This window comes from Neomonachus schauinslandi, chromosome 16 (genome assembly GCF_002201575.2).
Source record: "Neomonachus schauinslandi chromosome 16, ASM220157v2, whole genome shotgun sequence".
Classification (NCBI taxonomy): Eukaryota; Metazoa; Chordata; class Mammalia; order Carnivora; family Phocidae; genus Neomonachus; species Neomonachus schauinslandi.
The window spans coordinates 42,322,288-42,338,719 of record NC_058418.1 but is presented as its reverse complement, the minus strand read 5'-3'; the positions used below and the strand labels follow the sequence as shown (position 1 = coordinate 42,338,719).

Here is a 16,432-nt window from a genome sequence, read left to right as displayed (position 1 = left end):
CAAGCTCTCTCAAAAAGAAAAAATACAAGTTAGATCCTTTCATTCTTCTGCTTTGGCTTCCCAAATCACTCAAAATAAAAGCCAAAGTCCTTACAAGGCCCCACGTAGACTGCCACCACCTCTTTGACACACTGGCCTTGCTCTTTAGTAGCATGGCAAGCATGCACCCGCCTCAGGGCTTCTGTACTTGTTGCTCTCTGCACCTAGAATGCTCTCTCCCCAGGTATCTGCCTGGATCAGCCCCTTGCTTCCTTCCGGTCTTATCTCAAATGTCACTCATCAGTGAAGCTTTTCCTGTTCATCCAAGTTCACATATCATAACAAGGTCCCTTTGTGCCCCTTCCCTTATTAGATTTATTTCCTTAGCACTCACTCCATCTGACACAGGATCTATTTGTTTACTTCCTTGCTTGTTTGTTACTCACTTCTCCTTTCTAGAACATCAGCCACATAAGGAAAGGAACTATGTTCTTTTCACAGCTGGATCCCCACCATCTGGTACAGAGCTTTGTTGTCCCATAACTGTCACAGAGTAAGTGCTCAATAAATATCTGTTGAATGTGTAAACAAAATAAATGAAGAACTACTTAAGAGCCATGCCCAGTATTCCACTTTTTCCACGGGAATGGACAAGAGCAGTCTGACTACAGGAGGGCTCAATGGCTGAAATACCAAGGCTGTCAGGTGTCCAACCATGTTCAAACTTGTACTCCACCAAGGCAGCTGGATGGCACTGATGACATGGCAACGTGGGATGCTACATAAGAAGGAACATCTAAAAAGAAGAGACAGAAATTATGTGGGATGGAAACACCTGGTTTTTCAAATCAGAGGGAATATATTGCCTTCTGAAGTTTCATTGCCAAAAGCAATGGAGCTGCATGACCCTTCCTGTTAGTAGCTTTACTTATATGGCAATACTGTTCCTGTTTAAGGCACAAAAGCAATCTTTTTTTTTTTTTGGCACAAAAGCAATCTGTAAATGAATTGAAAACATTTATTGGGAGACAATACAGAGCATGGTTAAGAGGGTGGAATGCTGGAACCACCTGCCTACATTCAAATCTCAGCCCTCCACTTCCTATCTGTATGACCTTGGCAACTTATTTTATTTCTCTGTGCCTCAGTTTCCTTTGTGAGAACTGGATCCATTGACATATACAAGGTCAGAAAAGTATTAAGTGCTTTCTATTATTACTATTTTTAAAACATGTAAGAACCAGTCTTCCCAAATAAGCCTTACCCTCCTCTTCATTCAATATTAATCAACAGACACGGAGCACGCACTATATGCCAAGCACTGTGATAGGTGCTAGGGGATATGCATAGGTAAATAAAGACTGGTCCTGCCCTCGTTGGGCTCAGAGTTTGTTAGTAATCATAAACACGCCTAGGATTCATGTTTCAGGGAGTCCAGGTCTCAAGAAATGGGAAAGGGGCTGGCCAGGTGGGTGCCCCCAGAGTAGCAGCTCCTCACATGGATGTGTAGGCAGAAACAAACGGAAGGGCTCCCTTTTTGTGTTAGCACCCATGGTAAGCAAACAGCCTACTACCTATTCACACTTCATTTCTGAAGGCTTAATAAGCAATCCCAGATTCTTGCTGTGAGCCAGGAAGCTGTAAAACTAACAAGACCCCTCATGATGTAGCCCCTGCCCGCCTCTCTTGCCTCAGCTCTGCCACCAACTAACCTCCCAACCCCCTCCCTTCACTCCAGCCTTTCGGATCTTTAACAGTTCTTCAAACATGCCAGGCTGTCCCATAGCTCAGTGCCTTTGCACAAGCTGTCCTCTCTGCGGAAACGCCTTCTTGGGCTACCCAATTTCCACTTCTTCTGAAGATTCAGGTCCAAGGGTCTCTTCCTCTAGCACATCTTCGTCAACACTCAAACCTGACTGAGGGGCTCCTAAAATGTGCTCCTACAGCACTTATCACAAAGGATGGCAACTGTAGTCATTGACGGCTGTGTCTTCTACTAGGTTACCCACGCCTAGAAGGCAAGGTGGTATCTTGTAGAGTTTTGTAACCTCGGCCCCTAACAAAGGGCTTGGCACGTTGCAGGTGTTGGGTAAATGTACGACTGGGAACATCTGAAGGACGCTGGTTACCCCTGTTCACTCATTTCCTTGCTGCCAGGCTTGGCACTGTCATCATCAGCCTCCTTCAAATGACCAAAATGCTCCATAAAGAAAAATCTTAATTAAAAAAAAAAATCTTTACTCACATGGCACCTTTTCAAATGAGGCTGACCTTGAATACCCTATTTAACATTGCAACCTCCCCTCCACCTGACACTATAATGCTGGTCACCCTATCCTCCTCTACCTTTTCTTATTTTCCACATATACATTATCTCTAGATCCTGGTTAACAATCCTGCAGTGTAGGTATTTTAATCTCCCCCTTTCCTCTTAGTAATCTCTACCTTCCCCACCCCCGGGCGAGGGTTAGCTTGAACTAACGCCTGAGATCAAGAGTCACACACTCTACTGCTGAGCCCGCCAGACGCCCCTTTAATCCCATTTTGTAAGTCAGAAACTGAGTTCAGAGTCTAAATTGTGTGCTCCAGGGGCGCCTGGGTGGCTCAGTTGGTTAAGCGGCTGCCTTCGGCTCAGGTCATGATCCCAGGGTCCTGGGATCGAGCCCCGCATCGGGCTCCCTGCTCAGCGGAGAGCCTGCTTCTCCCTTTCCCTCTGCCTGCCGCCCTGCCTACTTGTGCTATCTCTCTGTCAAATAAATAAATTTTTTTAAAATCTTAAAAAAAATAAAATAAAATAAATTGTGTGCTCCAGTGAACGCAGGTAAGTAGGTGGTGGAGCTAGGTCCTCACTGATTCCCGTCCCCAAGTGCACTTGGAAATTGCATTCTCTTTCAAAAGGGCAGGTGGGTCTCCAGAGAGATGACACTTCTTGAATGTTATAAAACCTGCTTTAGCTCAATTTTTCTAATCAATCAAACCAAGAATTTCTCTAATGTCCTGATAGGAAATCATATGCCACCAGCATGCTGTAGCAAGCTACAGTTTCCTTAAGAGAGAAAAAGGGAAGAAGAGTCTAGGACTCAAAAAGAAACATGGTCTCGTTTTTTGGTTCATAGACAATGAGGTTCAAGTACTGTTTGGGGTCACTGGTTTTAGAAAATGTATGGAATCCTGTCAAACCTGAGCTGATCCACCAGGAGATCTGGGATAAGGTTTTTTGTTTGTTTGTTTGTTTTCCCCAGATTTATTTATTTATTTGAGAGAGAGACAGAGAGAGAACATGAGTGGTGGGGAGGAGCAGAGGGAGAGGGATAAGCAGGCTTCCTGCGGAGCAGGGAGCCGGGTGCAGGGCTCAACCCCAGAACCCTGGGATCGAGCCCCACAACAGGCTCGCTGATTAGCGGGAACCTGCTTCTCCCTCTCCCACTCCCACTGCTTGTGTTCCCTCTCTGTCAAATAAATAAAATCTTAAAAAAAAAAAAAAGGATTCTCTCTCTCCTTCTCCCTCTGTCCCTCCCTCACCCCCATGCTCCCTCTCTCTCTCTCAAAAAAAAAAGATAATGATAATATTTGGGTTTGATTCAGATCACAATTTATGGTTCAGTTTGGGTTGAGTCATGTGAAGAGACCAAGTAAAGAGAAAAAATGCGGCAACCACTTCAATATTTGACCCAGAGAAGTTATAACAGGCTAAAATCTTTAGATAATATAATAAAATAGACCTGCAAATGCCTTCTCTTAAGTGTTACAAGTTCATATACTAAAGGACAAGAGATTTGCTAAGCACCATCCAAAAACACTGAAGATCAGGTACCTAATGGTTCACATACATTAGAGTACTTTAAGCTTAGTTTGAAGTTGGTAATAACCATTATTTCTTTTTCTTTTTTTAAGATTTTTTAAATTTATTTATTTGACAGAGAGAGACAGCGAGAGAAGGAACCCAAGCAGGGGGAGTGGGAGAGGGAGAAGCAGGCTTCCCGCCGAGCAGGGAGCCAGATGCGGGGCTCGATCCCAGGGCCCTGGGATCATGACCTGAGCTGAAGGCAGACGCTTAATGACTGAGCCACCCAGGCGCCCCAATAATCATTATTTCTAAGGTATTAAAAAAAGATATATAAATAGGTGATGGGGATTAAGGAAAGCAGTTTTTGTGATGAGCACCGGGTGTTGTATCTAAGCGCTGAATCTCTAAATTTTACACCTGAAACTAATACTACACTGTATGTTAACTGGAATTTAAAACTTAAAAAAAAAAAGAAAAAAGTACAAAAAATTGGGAATAGGGGTGTGTCCCTCATGGAAGAGCTAAAGAAGAGGAAATGACTGATGGATAAATTTCTTAAAAGTCCGAAGTTGGAATTTAAGGACATGAATAGCCTTTATTATCAATAAAACAAAGCCTATAAAGCTCAGGAATCAGGAAATGCCATAAATTCAAGCATATGCATATATCCATGAATGTATTTCTCTGCTTATTCGTAAGACACAATCATGAGATATCAAAGAAAATTCTTTCTCACTAGGAACTTCTTAATATTTGTTGTTCAAAATGGTCAGCCTTAGCATACTGAATACTGTAGAAGAAGCCAGAATTATGGGGCGCCTGGGTGGCTCAGTTGGTTGAGCGACTGCCTTCGGCTCAGGTCATGATCCTGGAGTCCCGGGATCGAGTCCCGCATCGAGTCCCGCATCGGGCTCCCTGCTCGGTGGGGAGTCTGCTTCTCCCTCTGACCCTCCCCCCTCTCGTGCTCTCTGTCTCTCATTCTCTCTCTCTCAAATAAATAAATAAAATCTTTAAAAAAAAAAAGAAGCCAGAATTATTACAGTTTCGTAAGTTTTTGTTGGAGGAAAGTTATGTGCTCTATATGAGAAATCTGATCTCTCACAGATAAAAAATAATATAAACCGTGTTTTATTTATATAGTTATAATTTACAAGCTATCTTCTTCCAAATAAAGATTTAAGACAATCAAGTGCATTGGTCATAAAAAGATTCCTGGCCACATATTAACTAGTCTTTTTCTGTCCAGCATCATCTTTAAATAGCAGAGTGCCTAGCACACAGTAGATATTCAAGACATATTTTAATATATTGATGACTAAATAAACACAAGGGCAAATATAAAACCTAAGAGGCTAGAGGAAGATGTTCATAGAGGACAACAGCAAGATGCCCATTTCATCAACTCAGAAACTCTAAAACCAGGAGTGTCCAGTGCCAACATCCCGCATGGCTATTATTAGGGCTGCTCATTCAACTTTTATGTACTATGTAGCAAGTACTGGGTGTAAAGTGGTCAACAAAACATAGAACTTAATTAGTCTTTTGGGGTAAATAACCTCGTCCCCCACCTCTGACCAAAGAGGACCAGTTAGAATATTTGCCTGAGATTTTTCTGTGAAGAGAGATGAAACTCACAGATGGCCCATAAACCCAGGGTTAAGTTCCATCTGCTCTTGCTTGAGGTGTCTTCAACTCTGTTAGCTATCTTGGAATCTTTATAATAAATCCTCTTTTAATGCATAAGGTAAATTAAGGTGACTTCCTGTCACTTGCAATAAAAAAATTCTTATGAATAGAACTTTCCATATACATATGGGATTAGTGAGGCCAAGGGAGGTTCAATAACTTATCTGATCTGCAAAAAAAACACAGATCTGATTCCCAATCCCCAGCTATATCATAGGTCCAAGAAAAAAACAAGCTTTAGAGAGAAGAATCAATATGCATCACCTCATGAACCACGGAGCCCAGCAGGAAGTCCAGCCTCTGGCACAGTTCTCCAAGGTTCGATAAGCTGCTGGCCCTGTGAGCACTATCTGGATCTCTTGCACCCCTCAGAAAGGTGTGGATCAAAGGTTCTCTGTATTTTGAGACCATGTCCCCTATAGGAAAAAAAAAAAAAAGAAAGAAATCAAAATCTTTAAAAATAAATTTTCAAGTTCTTAAAGAAGGAATAATGAGGGGCACCTGGGTGGCTCAGTCAGTTAAGCATCTGACTTCAGCTCCTGATCCCAGGGTCCTGGGACGGAGCCCCATGTCGAGCTCCCTACTCAGCAGGGAGTCTGCCTCTCCCTCTGCCCCTCCCCCGGCTCATGCTTTCTCTCCCTCTCTCTCCTCGCTCAAATAAACAAATAAAATCTTTTCTTTTTTTTAAAGAAGGAATAATGATACTATCATGGTATACTGTGTGGTATTTTATACTTTCAGAGTACTTGCATAACCATTAGAAATCATGCTCTGGGAGAATATTCAGTGTCACGTAGGAAGAAGACTAATGACTGACCATTAGACTGAGTGACAATGAGGTCACTGTTGACCCTGACGAGAACGGTTTTGATGGACTGGCAGGGGTGAGAGCACCAGAGAAGTGACTGTAAGAGAATGCGAGAACTGCAGATGGAAAGATCACTTAAGTTTTTCAGCAAAGCAGATCAAGGAAATGGGGTGGCAGCTGGTCAAGGAAGCGGGGGGTCAAGAGAGGTTTTTGTTTTATTTGAAGAGAGGAGAAATAGCACACTAAGACATTCAGAATTGTCATTTTATATATGGAAACAACTTCTTCCTCCACAGGTATGCCAAGAGCTAAAACTGTTTTGTCTTGATCTAGGTTCTGAGGCTCTAGTTCCAGAACCCAAGTATAACACTCCACCTTTAGCTTTTTTGTAGCCCTAAGGCTACATGATATCAATAAGGTGACAAAATGGTTTCTGAAGCATTGTTTATGGTCATCTATTCTTTTTTCTATTCTTAATCATCAAAATGATAAATCACAAATACACACAACAAAACCCCCACCAACTTGGCCTATCAAGTCTCAGCTCAAAAGCCACATCCTTTAAGAAACCTTCCTCAGTTGGCCTTAATTAGTCCTCCTGGGAAGTCCCACAGTTCTTTGAACTTAAATCACTTTGGCTTAAATCACAAGTGTCACTAATGCCTTGATTCCTACATGTTTGCAGCCTCTCTCATTAGACTATAAATTCCTTGAGGGTAGAACTTTGTTTCCATCAGTTCTTAGTAATCTTTGTATGTGCTAGGTACTCAACAAATGCTAACGTTGAATTGAATTCATTAATTTATTCAACAAAACAAAATTACGTGCTAGGTATCATGCTAATGTTCTACGGATAAAATATATAAACATAATCTTTACCCTCTAAGAAGCCCAAAGTTTAGGAGGTGGGTACAAATGGATAAGTACCAACAATTACAGTACTGTGTGCTCAATGCCCAAATGCCATCAGAGAATCAAGCAGAGGTTGCTCGGAGAGCCCAATTTCACTCATCTCAGTCACTCTGGAATGGGAAGGAGGAGGAGGCTTGTCTTGATTTTGTTTTCCCTCAAGGTCAGGAACACAATGTATTTTCCATACAATAAGATTAAAGATGAAGGAGAAAATTCTCTAAAATGCTCTCAGTTCCTAATATACTATGGGCAAAGACTCACCCTCTGCCCAGTTAACATTAACACATATTACAGAAATTGAGTCAGTGATAACTCAGCTATAGCCTATTTCCAGAAGAGAAGAGAGGGGACTTTGTGCCTACTCTTAGACCTACTATTTGCACTTCTGAATATCAGTCCTGAAGAAGTAGCCACATATATGCACAAGGGTATCTGCATAAAGCTTTTACTGCAGAATTATGAATAGTGAATAAGAAAAATTTAATTAAATATTAATTAATATGGAAGTGGTTAAATAAACGTATGTATTACAGAATACTATGCAGTCATTAAAAAGAACATGACAGAATTACATGTACTAATATGGAAAGGTCCCTTAAGACACTATTAAAGCAAAAGGAACGAATAGAGCCGGTATCATTCCATTTGTGTATGTAAAATGCACACATGCAACTTCTCTCACTATTAACAAACCAAATGTACAGATTAAAATGTATGAAAAATACAAATGTATAGAAAAATAATAGAAAGGATATAGTAAAAGAGAAGGTTTATTTTTTTAAGATTTTATTTGAGAGAGAGCATGAGTGGGGGTGCAGGCAGGGGCAGAGGGAGAAGAAGAAGCAGACTCCTCACTGAGCCTGATGCAGGGCTTGATTCCAGGACCTGGAGATCATGACCTGAACCGAAGGCAGACGCTCAACTGACTGAGCCACCCAGGCATCTCAAAAGAGAAGCTTTAAATATCTTGTCCACAGAGTAAATATACCCAAGATCAAAGTTTCGTAGTTTGACACTTAACTCCTATGATATACTGATTGTATGTAAGGTATGTCCAATTAAGAGGAAAACATATGTTTCTACTTTTGTTGTAGCACTTTTCCTTTCTGGAGTTAGGAAGGAACTTGCTCGTTCTGTAGTGTGAGAGTTAAGAGATGTGTGCTCTGGGGGCGTCTGGGGCTCAGTTGGTTAAGTGTCTGACTCTTGATTTCAGCTTGGGTCATGACCTCAGGGTCATGAGATCAAGCCCTGGGTCGGGCTCTGTGCTCGGCGGGGAGTCTGCTTGAGATTCTCTCCCTCTCCTTCTACACCTGCCCCTGCTTGCACTCTTTCTCTCTCTCAAATAAATAAATCTCAAAAAAAAAAAAAAAAAAAAAGAGATGGGTGTTCTAGTTTTGGCCCTGGTATCAATTAGCAGTGTGACTTTGGGCAATCTGTTTCCCCTCTCTGGACCAGCTAGAGATAAGGCACTTAGACAAGACCAATCTCTCTGGCCCCTTCCAGTTTTAAGAATCTATGAGTTAATGAGTCACGTTTGGTTTAGTCATCAGGGGAATAAGATTCAGGAGACTGGAAAGGAGGAGCACACATTTACCATCCCTGGAGGGAGGCTATTGCCGTGAAAGGAATGAACTTTCCTTGTTGGGAAGGAAGGCACAGTTTGGAAATTCGTAAGGAGGGGAAATTGCAGGATGAAAGGTAAGAGCAGATAACAAACAAGTGAATGTTTACCAACGTAGGGATTTAGAGTTAAAAATGAGTGGTAAAGAAAAGGAACTATGTGCTAGGCAGTACGGTAGGCCTGGGGATCCAATCATAAACAAGAAAGACACAGTCCTTGAGAAAAATTTTAGGAAGAACATCAAGAGGTATCTCATTAATTCATCCAGCCAATTTACCTTTGTTTTTTTAAGTGTTTTTTTGTTTTGTTTTATTTGTTTTTTAGTAAACTCTGCCCCCAACGTGGGGCTCGAATTCACGACCCCAAGATCAAGGGTCACATGCTCTACTGACTGGGCCAGCGAGGCTCCCCTCATCCAGCAAATCTTAACTGAGTACCTACATTACTACAAGTATGTTCTCAGTCTGGAGGTAATAAAACATGAGCAAGAAAGTAAACGTCCCATCTTCATGAAGCCTACTTCTAGTGGGGGAAAAAGACAAGAAATGGTAAATAAATTTTCCTGCAGCAGAAAGGGCTATGAGGAAAAATAAGAAAGGTGTGTGGGGGTCGGGGGTGGGGGGAGACTGAGAGCTACAGATGAGGGCCCAGGGAAAAGCTCTCAGAGGAGAAGACCTGAAGGAACAAGTCATGAAGACTGTGGAGGATAGTGAAGAGTAAATGGACAACAGAAGTTTGATATTCAGTGTAGATATCATAGAGTTGTTTCTTATCCTGACCTGCCGTAAAAGGACACACTACTACATTAACAAAACCACAATTTAACATTCCATGTGTATAAATTCCTGCCCTGCCTGAGCTTCATTACTACTTTCAAAATGAGCATCCATTTAACTGCATGCTCCACCAATACCATTCCCAAGAGCACCTAAGAACCCAGAGGAGCCAGCCCGGAGGAAAGTTAGCATCTCAAGAGCCCTGCACTGCACCCCGTCAGTGGGCTTTGTGCCACGCACTCCTTTGTTGTAGGGTTTGGGGCTAGAAGAGCTGGAACACTGTATTCGCTCTGCATTTCTCAAAGTGCCCTGCCATCAGGTTCTCTGCAACCTGATCTCCCTTAGAGCTCACATACACAACCTTGATTTGTCACACCCTTGCTAGATCCTGCTTTCCTTCATGGATCTACATCTCTGCTCCCATTTCCTGGGGGCCACTGCTTGCCTCTGATTAATCCTCCCTCCCCTTAACTCCTACCATGCCATGTAGCTAGTTTCTCAAGACTGTACTGGATTCTAGTCTCCAGGTTGGGGGTCAGTCCTGACCAGGTTTCTATGTAGAACAAAATGAATGCATGTAGTCAGAGAATCTAGCTTTCAGGGCTGCAATTTGACACAGGCAGAGATTTTCAAGATCATACATAAAGGGTTCTTAATTTTAGCTTTAGGGATCCCTATATGTCACATTTTATTATGCACATCTCATTGGCATTCTCCCATTCTTCCTTGCAAATAGCACTCTATTTCCATTCAATTTTGTTCATGTATCCACTATCCCCCCTGCCCCAGCCATCACCCATGTGATTCAGGTTAATGTCTTCAAGGGTCTAAGTGAATCATGGTAGACACATCCCCTTGCCTTAATTGGTTTATGTATGGGCATGTGACCCAGTCTGAACAATGAGGTGTGAAAGAAAATCTGCTGAAGACATTTTACCTCTGCTATGACAACACCTTAGAATTACTGCAGCCAACCTGAAACCATGAGGGACCAGAGGATGAAGTCAATAGCTGAGGTTGGCAGAGCAGAAAAATGAAAGGAATCTGGGTCTTGAATGATATCATGAAGCCAAAAAATTAACCAGTCCTGGACTTTTTGTTTTGTGCAATGATTCATTCCTTACTGTTTGAAGCCAGTTGAGTTGGGAGTTTCTGTTATCTGCAGCCAAAAGCATTCTAACATATAATATGAAAACTGGAATGTTCTTTAAAATTATAGAGCACTTTGGAGCACCTGGCTGGCTCAGTTGGAAGAGCATGCAACTCTTGATCTTGGGGTCATGAGTTCAAGCCCCACACTGGGTACAGAGATTACTAAAAAAATAACCTTAAAAAAGATTGTAGAGCATTTCTATGTCAGTTCAATGTCTATCAATACAAAGCCAGAAAAGTTAAATTTGCCAAACAAAGGAACTTAAGACAGTGGGTACACACACACACACACACACACACATACATATATATGACTTTCCCAAAGAGCTAAGTCATCCTTATACATCTGCCAACCTATTAAAAAAAAAAGGTGAGTAACTATTTACAGTAGTAGTTCATGTGAAGGGGTTATATGCTGAGTATATTTCGTAACTATTGACTAACCCATTTCATTATGAACTAAAACCTTGGGCTCTGGGACACCTGCTACTATTCCTTAGTTTCTGATTAAGCAACAAAACCTTAATTATCCCATCCAGAGGGGTTGGGTTTAGGGTTTGCTTTTTTGTTTTTTGGGGGGGGGTTGTTGGGGATTTTTTGTTTTTTTGTTTTGTATTCTTCCTTATCCAGATGAGATGTTCTTGTTGCTTCAGTTGAAACTTATTTGAACCACAAGATTCCAAAATCCTAATTCACCTTTTGTCTTTAAGATAGCACATACTTGCGCCCTGGCAAGAGCGAACATTCATTAACATCCTGTTACGTTGTCCCCTTAAAAATATGCATATTATATGGCTTTTACAAAAAATGGTATTAATTTCTGAATTTCCTCACCCCCATATTCAGAAAGTACTCACCACGGACTACAATATTTAGACTAAGAGATACCCATGAGAACTGAAGTTAGAGAGACCACCATCTTTTCCTCAGCCATTTCTGAATGGCTTCAGGGAAATGAACACAGTAAATCCAAGCTTGCTTTTAGAAACTTACTCAAGTAGATGCTAGTCAGAGAGGTTTATCTTAGTTCAGCTCTAATGACTTCTACTTTGTGCAATGATGATGACAACACCTGGCTATTTGCATTTCATATTCTTCTCAGGAAGTCAGCAATAATCAACCTGAGAAGCACACAGCCGTGTGTTCAAGGAAGCAAGTGAAGGATCTAGATTTGTTTGAACAAATTTGATAAAAATGAGTTGCTTTGGAAGGTGAAAAATCAAGTGCAGAGTGAAAAGAGAGATGGAAAATTTTTTAACCTATGACTTACTTGTATCAATTATCATCTATGTGAAAAGATTCCTTTCATGTATTAGGATTTGGAAGATTTTTATCAAGCTTTTCAATGGAACTTTCAAGTCCAGACTGATAGATTCATTTATGAGAGCCCATCTTCTTTCACAGAAGAGCTGAGATGACTTGCAACAAGAGACACTTACGTAGTGGAAGAATGCTATCAAATCTGAATTAACAGAATCACTTCTGGAGCCAGGGGACCTGCTGATTTCAAGGGCTCAACCATTCCCCTTGTTAACTGAAACAGGTCTTAAAAGTGAAATTGAGAAAAAGTGAGTGAGAAAGAAAATGCCACCCTTGGCCAAATCCTTACACCAGCTTATTAAAGCTCCATTATTAATGTCTGGGGGACTCCTCTATTTCTTCTTTCTTTCCTCCCTTCTGTCCTTTTCTTTTAATTAAAAAGAAAAATTTGGAGGCATAGAAATGAACACAGGTACAACCATTCCTAAGTACTCTATTCTATCTACCAATAGGAAGCAACTAAGAAATATCCTGTCCTGCTGGTTAAGGTTTCGCTGAGTAAAACCAGTTATATTTTTCAAAGATCGAATGATCACTTACAGCCAGCACTCCTCTGTAATCAGAAGTTTATATGCATTCTGAGTAACGTTTTAGTCCAGTGTTTCTCAAACACAAACATGGGCACCGAAATTGTGCAGTGTGACTTGATTATGTGAATCCAGGTGATTCAAAATTATCAGTAAGATGAAAATGCAACATTTAAAAAATTCTTTTAGAGAATTCACAGACCCCTGAAATATATCAGAATTTAATCTCCAGACTTCATTTTGAGAAAGGCCCTTCCAACTAGCCAATTTAATGAAAACATTTAATATGTACTACTATGGGCAAGAGATTCCATAGGGCACTAGAGATTGAGAGATGAAGGAGATTTTGTTCTTCTAATAATTTTTTTTTTAAGTAGGCTCCACTCCCAGCATGGAGCCCAATGTGGGGCTTGACCTCATGACCCTGAGATCAAGGGTCACATTCTACTGAGTCAGCCAGGTGCCCCTGATAATGCCTTTTTTTTTTTTAAAGATTTTTTTTTATTTATTCATTTGAGACACAGAGATACAGAGAGAGAGAGAGAGGGAGAGAGGAAGAGAGCATGAGGAGGGAGAGAGGCAGAGGGAGAAGGAGAAGCAGGCTCCCCACTGAGCAGGAAGCCCGATGCAGGGCCCGATCCCAGGACGCTGGGATCATGACCTGAGCCGAAGGCAGACGGCTTAACCATCTGAGCCACCCAGGCGCCCCGCCTTTTTTTTTTTTTTTTAATAGACTTTATTTTTTAGAGCAGTTTTAGGTTCACAGCAAAATTGGGCAGAAAGTACAGAGTTCCCATATACTTCCTTCCCCTCTCTTTCCCCAGACTGCCCCACTAGCAACATCCTGCACCAGAACCAGACATTTGTTTCAAATAATGGACTGATATGAACACAGCATTATCACCCAAAGCCCATAGTTTACATTAAGGTTCACTCTGGTGTTGTACACTGCATGTACACCGCATGACAAATGTATAAGGACATGTATCCAGCATTATAGTATCATACAGGAGAGCTTCACTGATCTAAAAGCTCCTCTGTGCTCTGCCTCATCTCTCATTCTCATCTCTCCCTCTGGGCTAACCCCTGGCAACTACTGATCTTACTGTCTCTGTAGTTTTGCCTTTTCCAGAATGTCCTATTATTCCAACAATATCATATGGAATGTAGACTTCGCTTCTTTCACTTAGTAATAGGCTTTTAAGGTTTCTCCATGTCTTTTCATAGCTTGATAGCTCATTTCTTTTATGTGCTGAAAACATTCCACTGCCTGGGTATACTACAATTTATTTATCCAATCACCTACCGAAGGACATTTTAGTTGCTTCCAAGTTTTGGCAATTATGAATCAAGCTGCTATAAACATATACGGGCAGGTTTTTGTGCAGATATATGTTTTCAACTCATTTGGGTAAATACTAAGGAGCATGATTGTTGGATTATATGGTAAGAATATGTTTAGTTTTATAGGAAACTGCCAAACTGCCTTTCCAAGTAGCTGAACCATTTTGCATTAGCAGTTCCCCACTCTTCAAATCCTTAACTTCATGCCCCAATGATGTGACCCTGCCTATTTTCGGTCATATTCACCTAGCAGCATGCCCTTTGTTACAGTCACCTGGTATAGCTAATTTAAAAATATGGTATATACATTCAGTGGAATATTATTTGTCAGTAAAAAGGAATGAGCTTCTGATACATGCTGCACCACAGATGAACTTTGAAAACATTAAGTGAAAGAACACAGTCACACAAAAAACCACATATGTATGATTTCATTTATGGAAATGGAAATGACAACAATAAGTAAATCCTTAGATACAGAAAGTACATTTGTGATTGCCTGACTGGGAATGGGTACAGAATTTCTTTTGGGGCAATGAAACGTCCTAAAATTGACTGTGGTGATGGTTCACAACCTTGCGAACACACAAAAAAATTCTGAACTGTACATTGTAAAGGGGTGAATTTTATGGTATATGAATTATATCTCAATAAAGCTGCCTTTTTAAAAAGAAGTTTTGAAAGTAGGAGGGGTAGGAGGACTTTTACAATAAAGCTGGAAAAAAATAACTTACATAAAAATCTTCACATACTAGAAGAGAAGAGGTATACAGAAACAGAATCAGATGTAAAACACACTTCTGCCTTCTAAAAGCTCAGAGACCAAAGGCTTGGGGCGAATTCTATGGACAAATCACAATGGCTGCTTCCCTCAAACATGAGGCAGGAGATCCGGATTCTTTGATGATATGCCCAATACAGGAACCAGATCCTGCCCTTGACCACCAGTGAAGCAGAACCCAGAGCTTTCCCCCGGCTTTGTGAATGGCATTGCTTCTGCCAGCTCTTTGTTTCCTTATTTGTCAGTAAAAGATGTGCCAATACAATTTCAGTCTTTACTACTTCAGAGCTGCCAGTTTAAGGAGTGACATTTTTTAAAAACCTTCTAAATTAACATTCACTGCATCAGTTGTTTTTTTTTAATATTTAGTATAATTCAAAAGTCTCTTAAAAGAGGCAAGAAAAAAATTGAAGATTTAAACCTAGAGGTTTTTGTGTATAGTTAGCCATTTGGTCCAATAGGTACAGCTGTGCCAAACCAAACTTGACCAACATTAACCCAAGGAGAGTTAAGACCTCCTGCAAATATTTAAAAACCTTTGTGCTCCAGCCTTTTTATTTTGTTTAAATCAAATCTCTTAGGCTCTTTATTTTCCTTCCCTGTATGGACCGGACTCAAGTGGCGATAGAGAAGTGGTCATTCTCTGCATATCTTTGAATCTTAATCTTATCTTTGCAAGCTCCCAGATCTCAGTTACAATGTTTAAACCCCCTCTGTAATCCAACCAGTTTAAGTATGCTCTTCCTCTCTCCAGGATGGTACTTTCTATACTTTCAGTTTTTATATTAGATCTATTGGGGACAAAAAAAAGTAAAGGTGCAAGACAGTTAAATGATACAATACGCACAATTTCACTAAATTAGGGCGCCTGGATAGCTCAGCCAGTTAAGCGACTGCCTTCAGCTCAGGTCATGATCCCAGAGTCCCAGGATCGAGTCCCACATCCGACTACCTGCTCAACGGAGAGTCTGCTTCCCCCTCTGACACTCCCCCCTCTGGTGCTCTCTCTCTAATAAATAAATAAAATCTTAAAAAAAATTTTTTTTTCACTAAGTTAGTTGCCAAAAAAGGATAGAAACTACTTTCCTCTCATCTTGAATTCCCATTTATTCTGGAGCTAAAGTGATCCTTAGGGGTAGCATCATGGACAATCACATGCCCTCACAGAAATACTGCTGCTGATCCAGTCAGTGAGGAAATAGGAGACAAAACAGAAATCTAATTCTGTTCATGTACACTATTATGTCTGCCTTAACATCTATTCATTTTTCTTCCATTTCAGAACCCAGAACTCTACTTCACTACTGAAAGATACACAGCAGAAGAACTACCAGTTGCTTGTAACATCTCATGCATACAAGTTATTGCTATGTGTGGACCAGAGTCAACAGAGATTATAATTTCTGTCAAGGTCAGAAGGAGATTCGATTGACAGGGCAGATCCTGACAGGCAGGATTTCCCCTCCAAAAGCCATTTAGAGAATTAAATAATTTAAATGCAATTAATTTTTGATGAAATTCATCATTAAAAAACTCATAGGTAAATTTTGATCTATTAACAACAATTACCTTTCAGCCTTGAATTTCCCCTGCAGCTCTAGGGAAATCCTCTCTTTTCGGATTTTGGTTTCCCTCCCCCACATAGCCCTTTATGAACAGGGGAGAGATTTTAGTGAAGATCGATTATGCAGCTACAGATACAAAATGCCATGGAATAAAACAGTGTTGTGTGCCCTTGC

General features: G+C 40.8%; 1 protein-coding gene across 1 annotated transcript in view; it reads right to left on the bottom strand.

Annotated features, from left to right (window-relative positions):
• The window catches only part of TANGO6 (transport and golgi organization 6 homolog), a 193,413-nt gene that overhangs the window by 44,397 nt on the left and 132,584 nt on the right, over nucleotides 1-16,432 (bottom strand). The window contains exon 16 of the mRNA XM_021705558.1: nucleotides 5,717-5,868. Within this exon, the coding sequence (XP_021561233.1) occupies nucleotides 5,717-5,868 (152 nt within the window). The remainder of the gene's footprint in view (nucleotides 1-5,716; nucleotides 5,869-16,432) is intronic.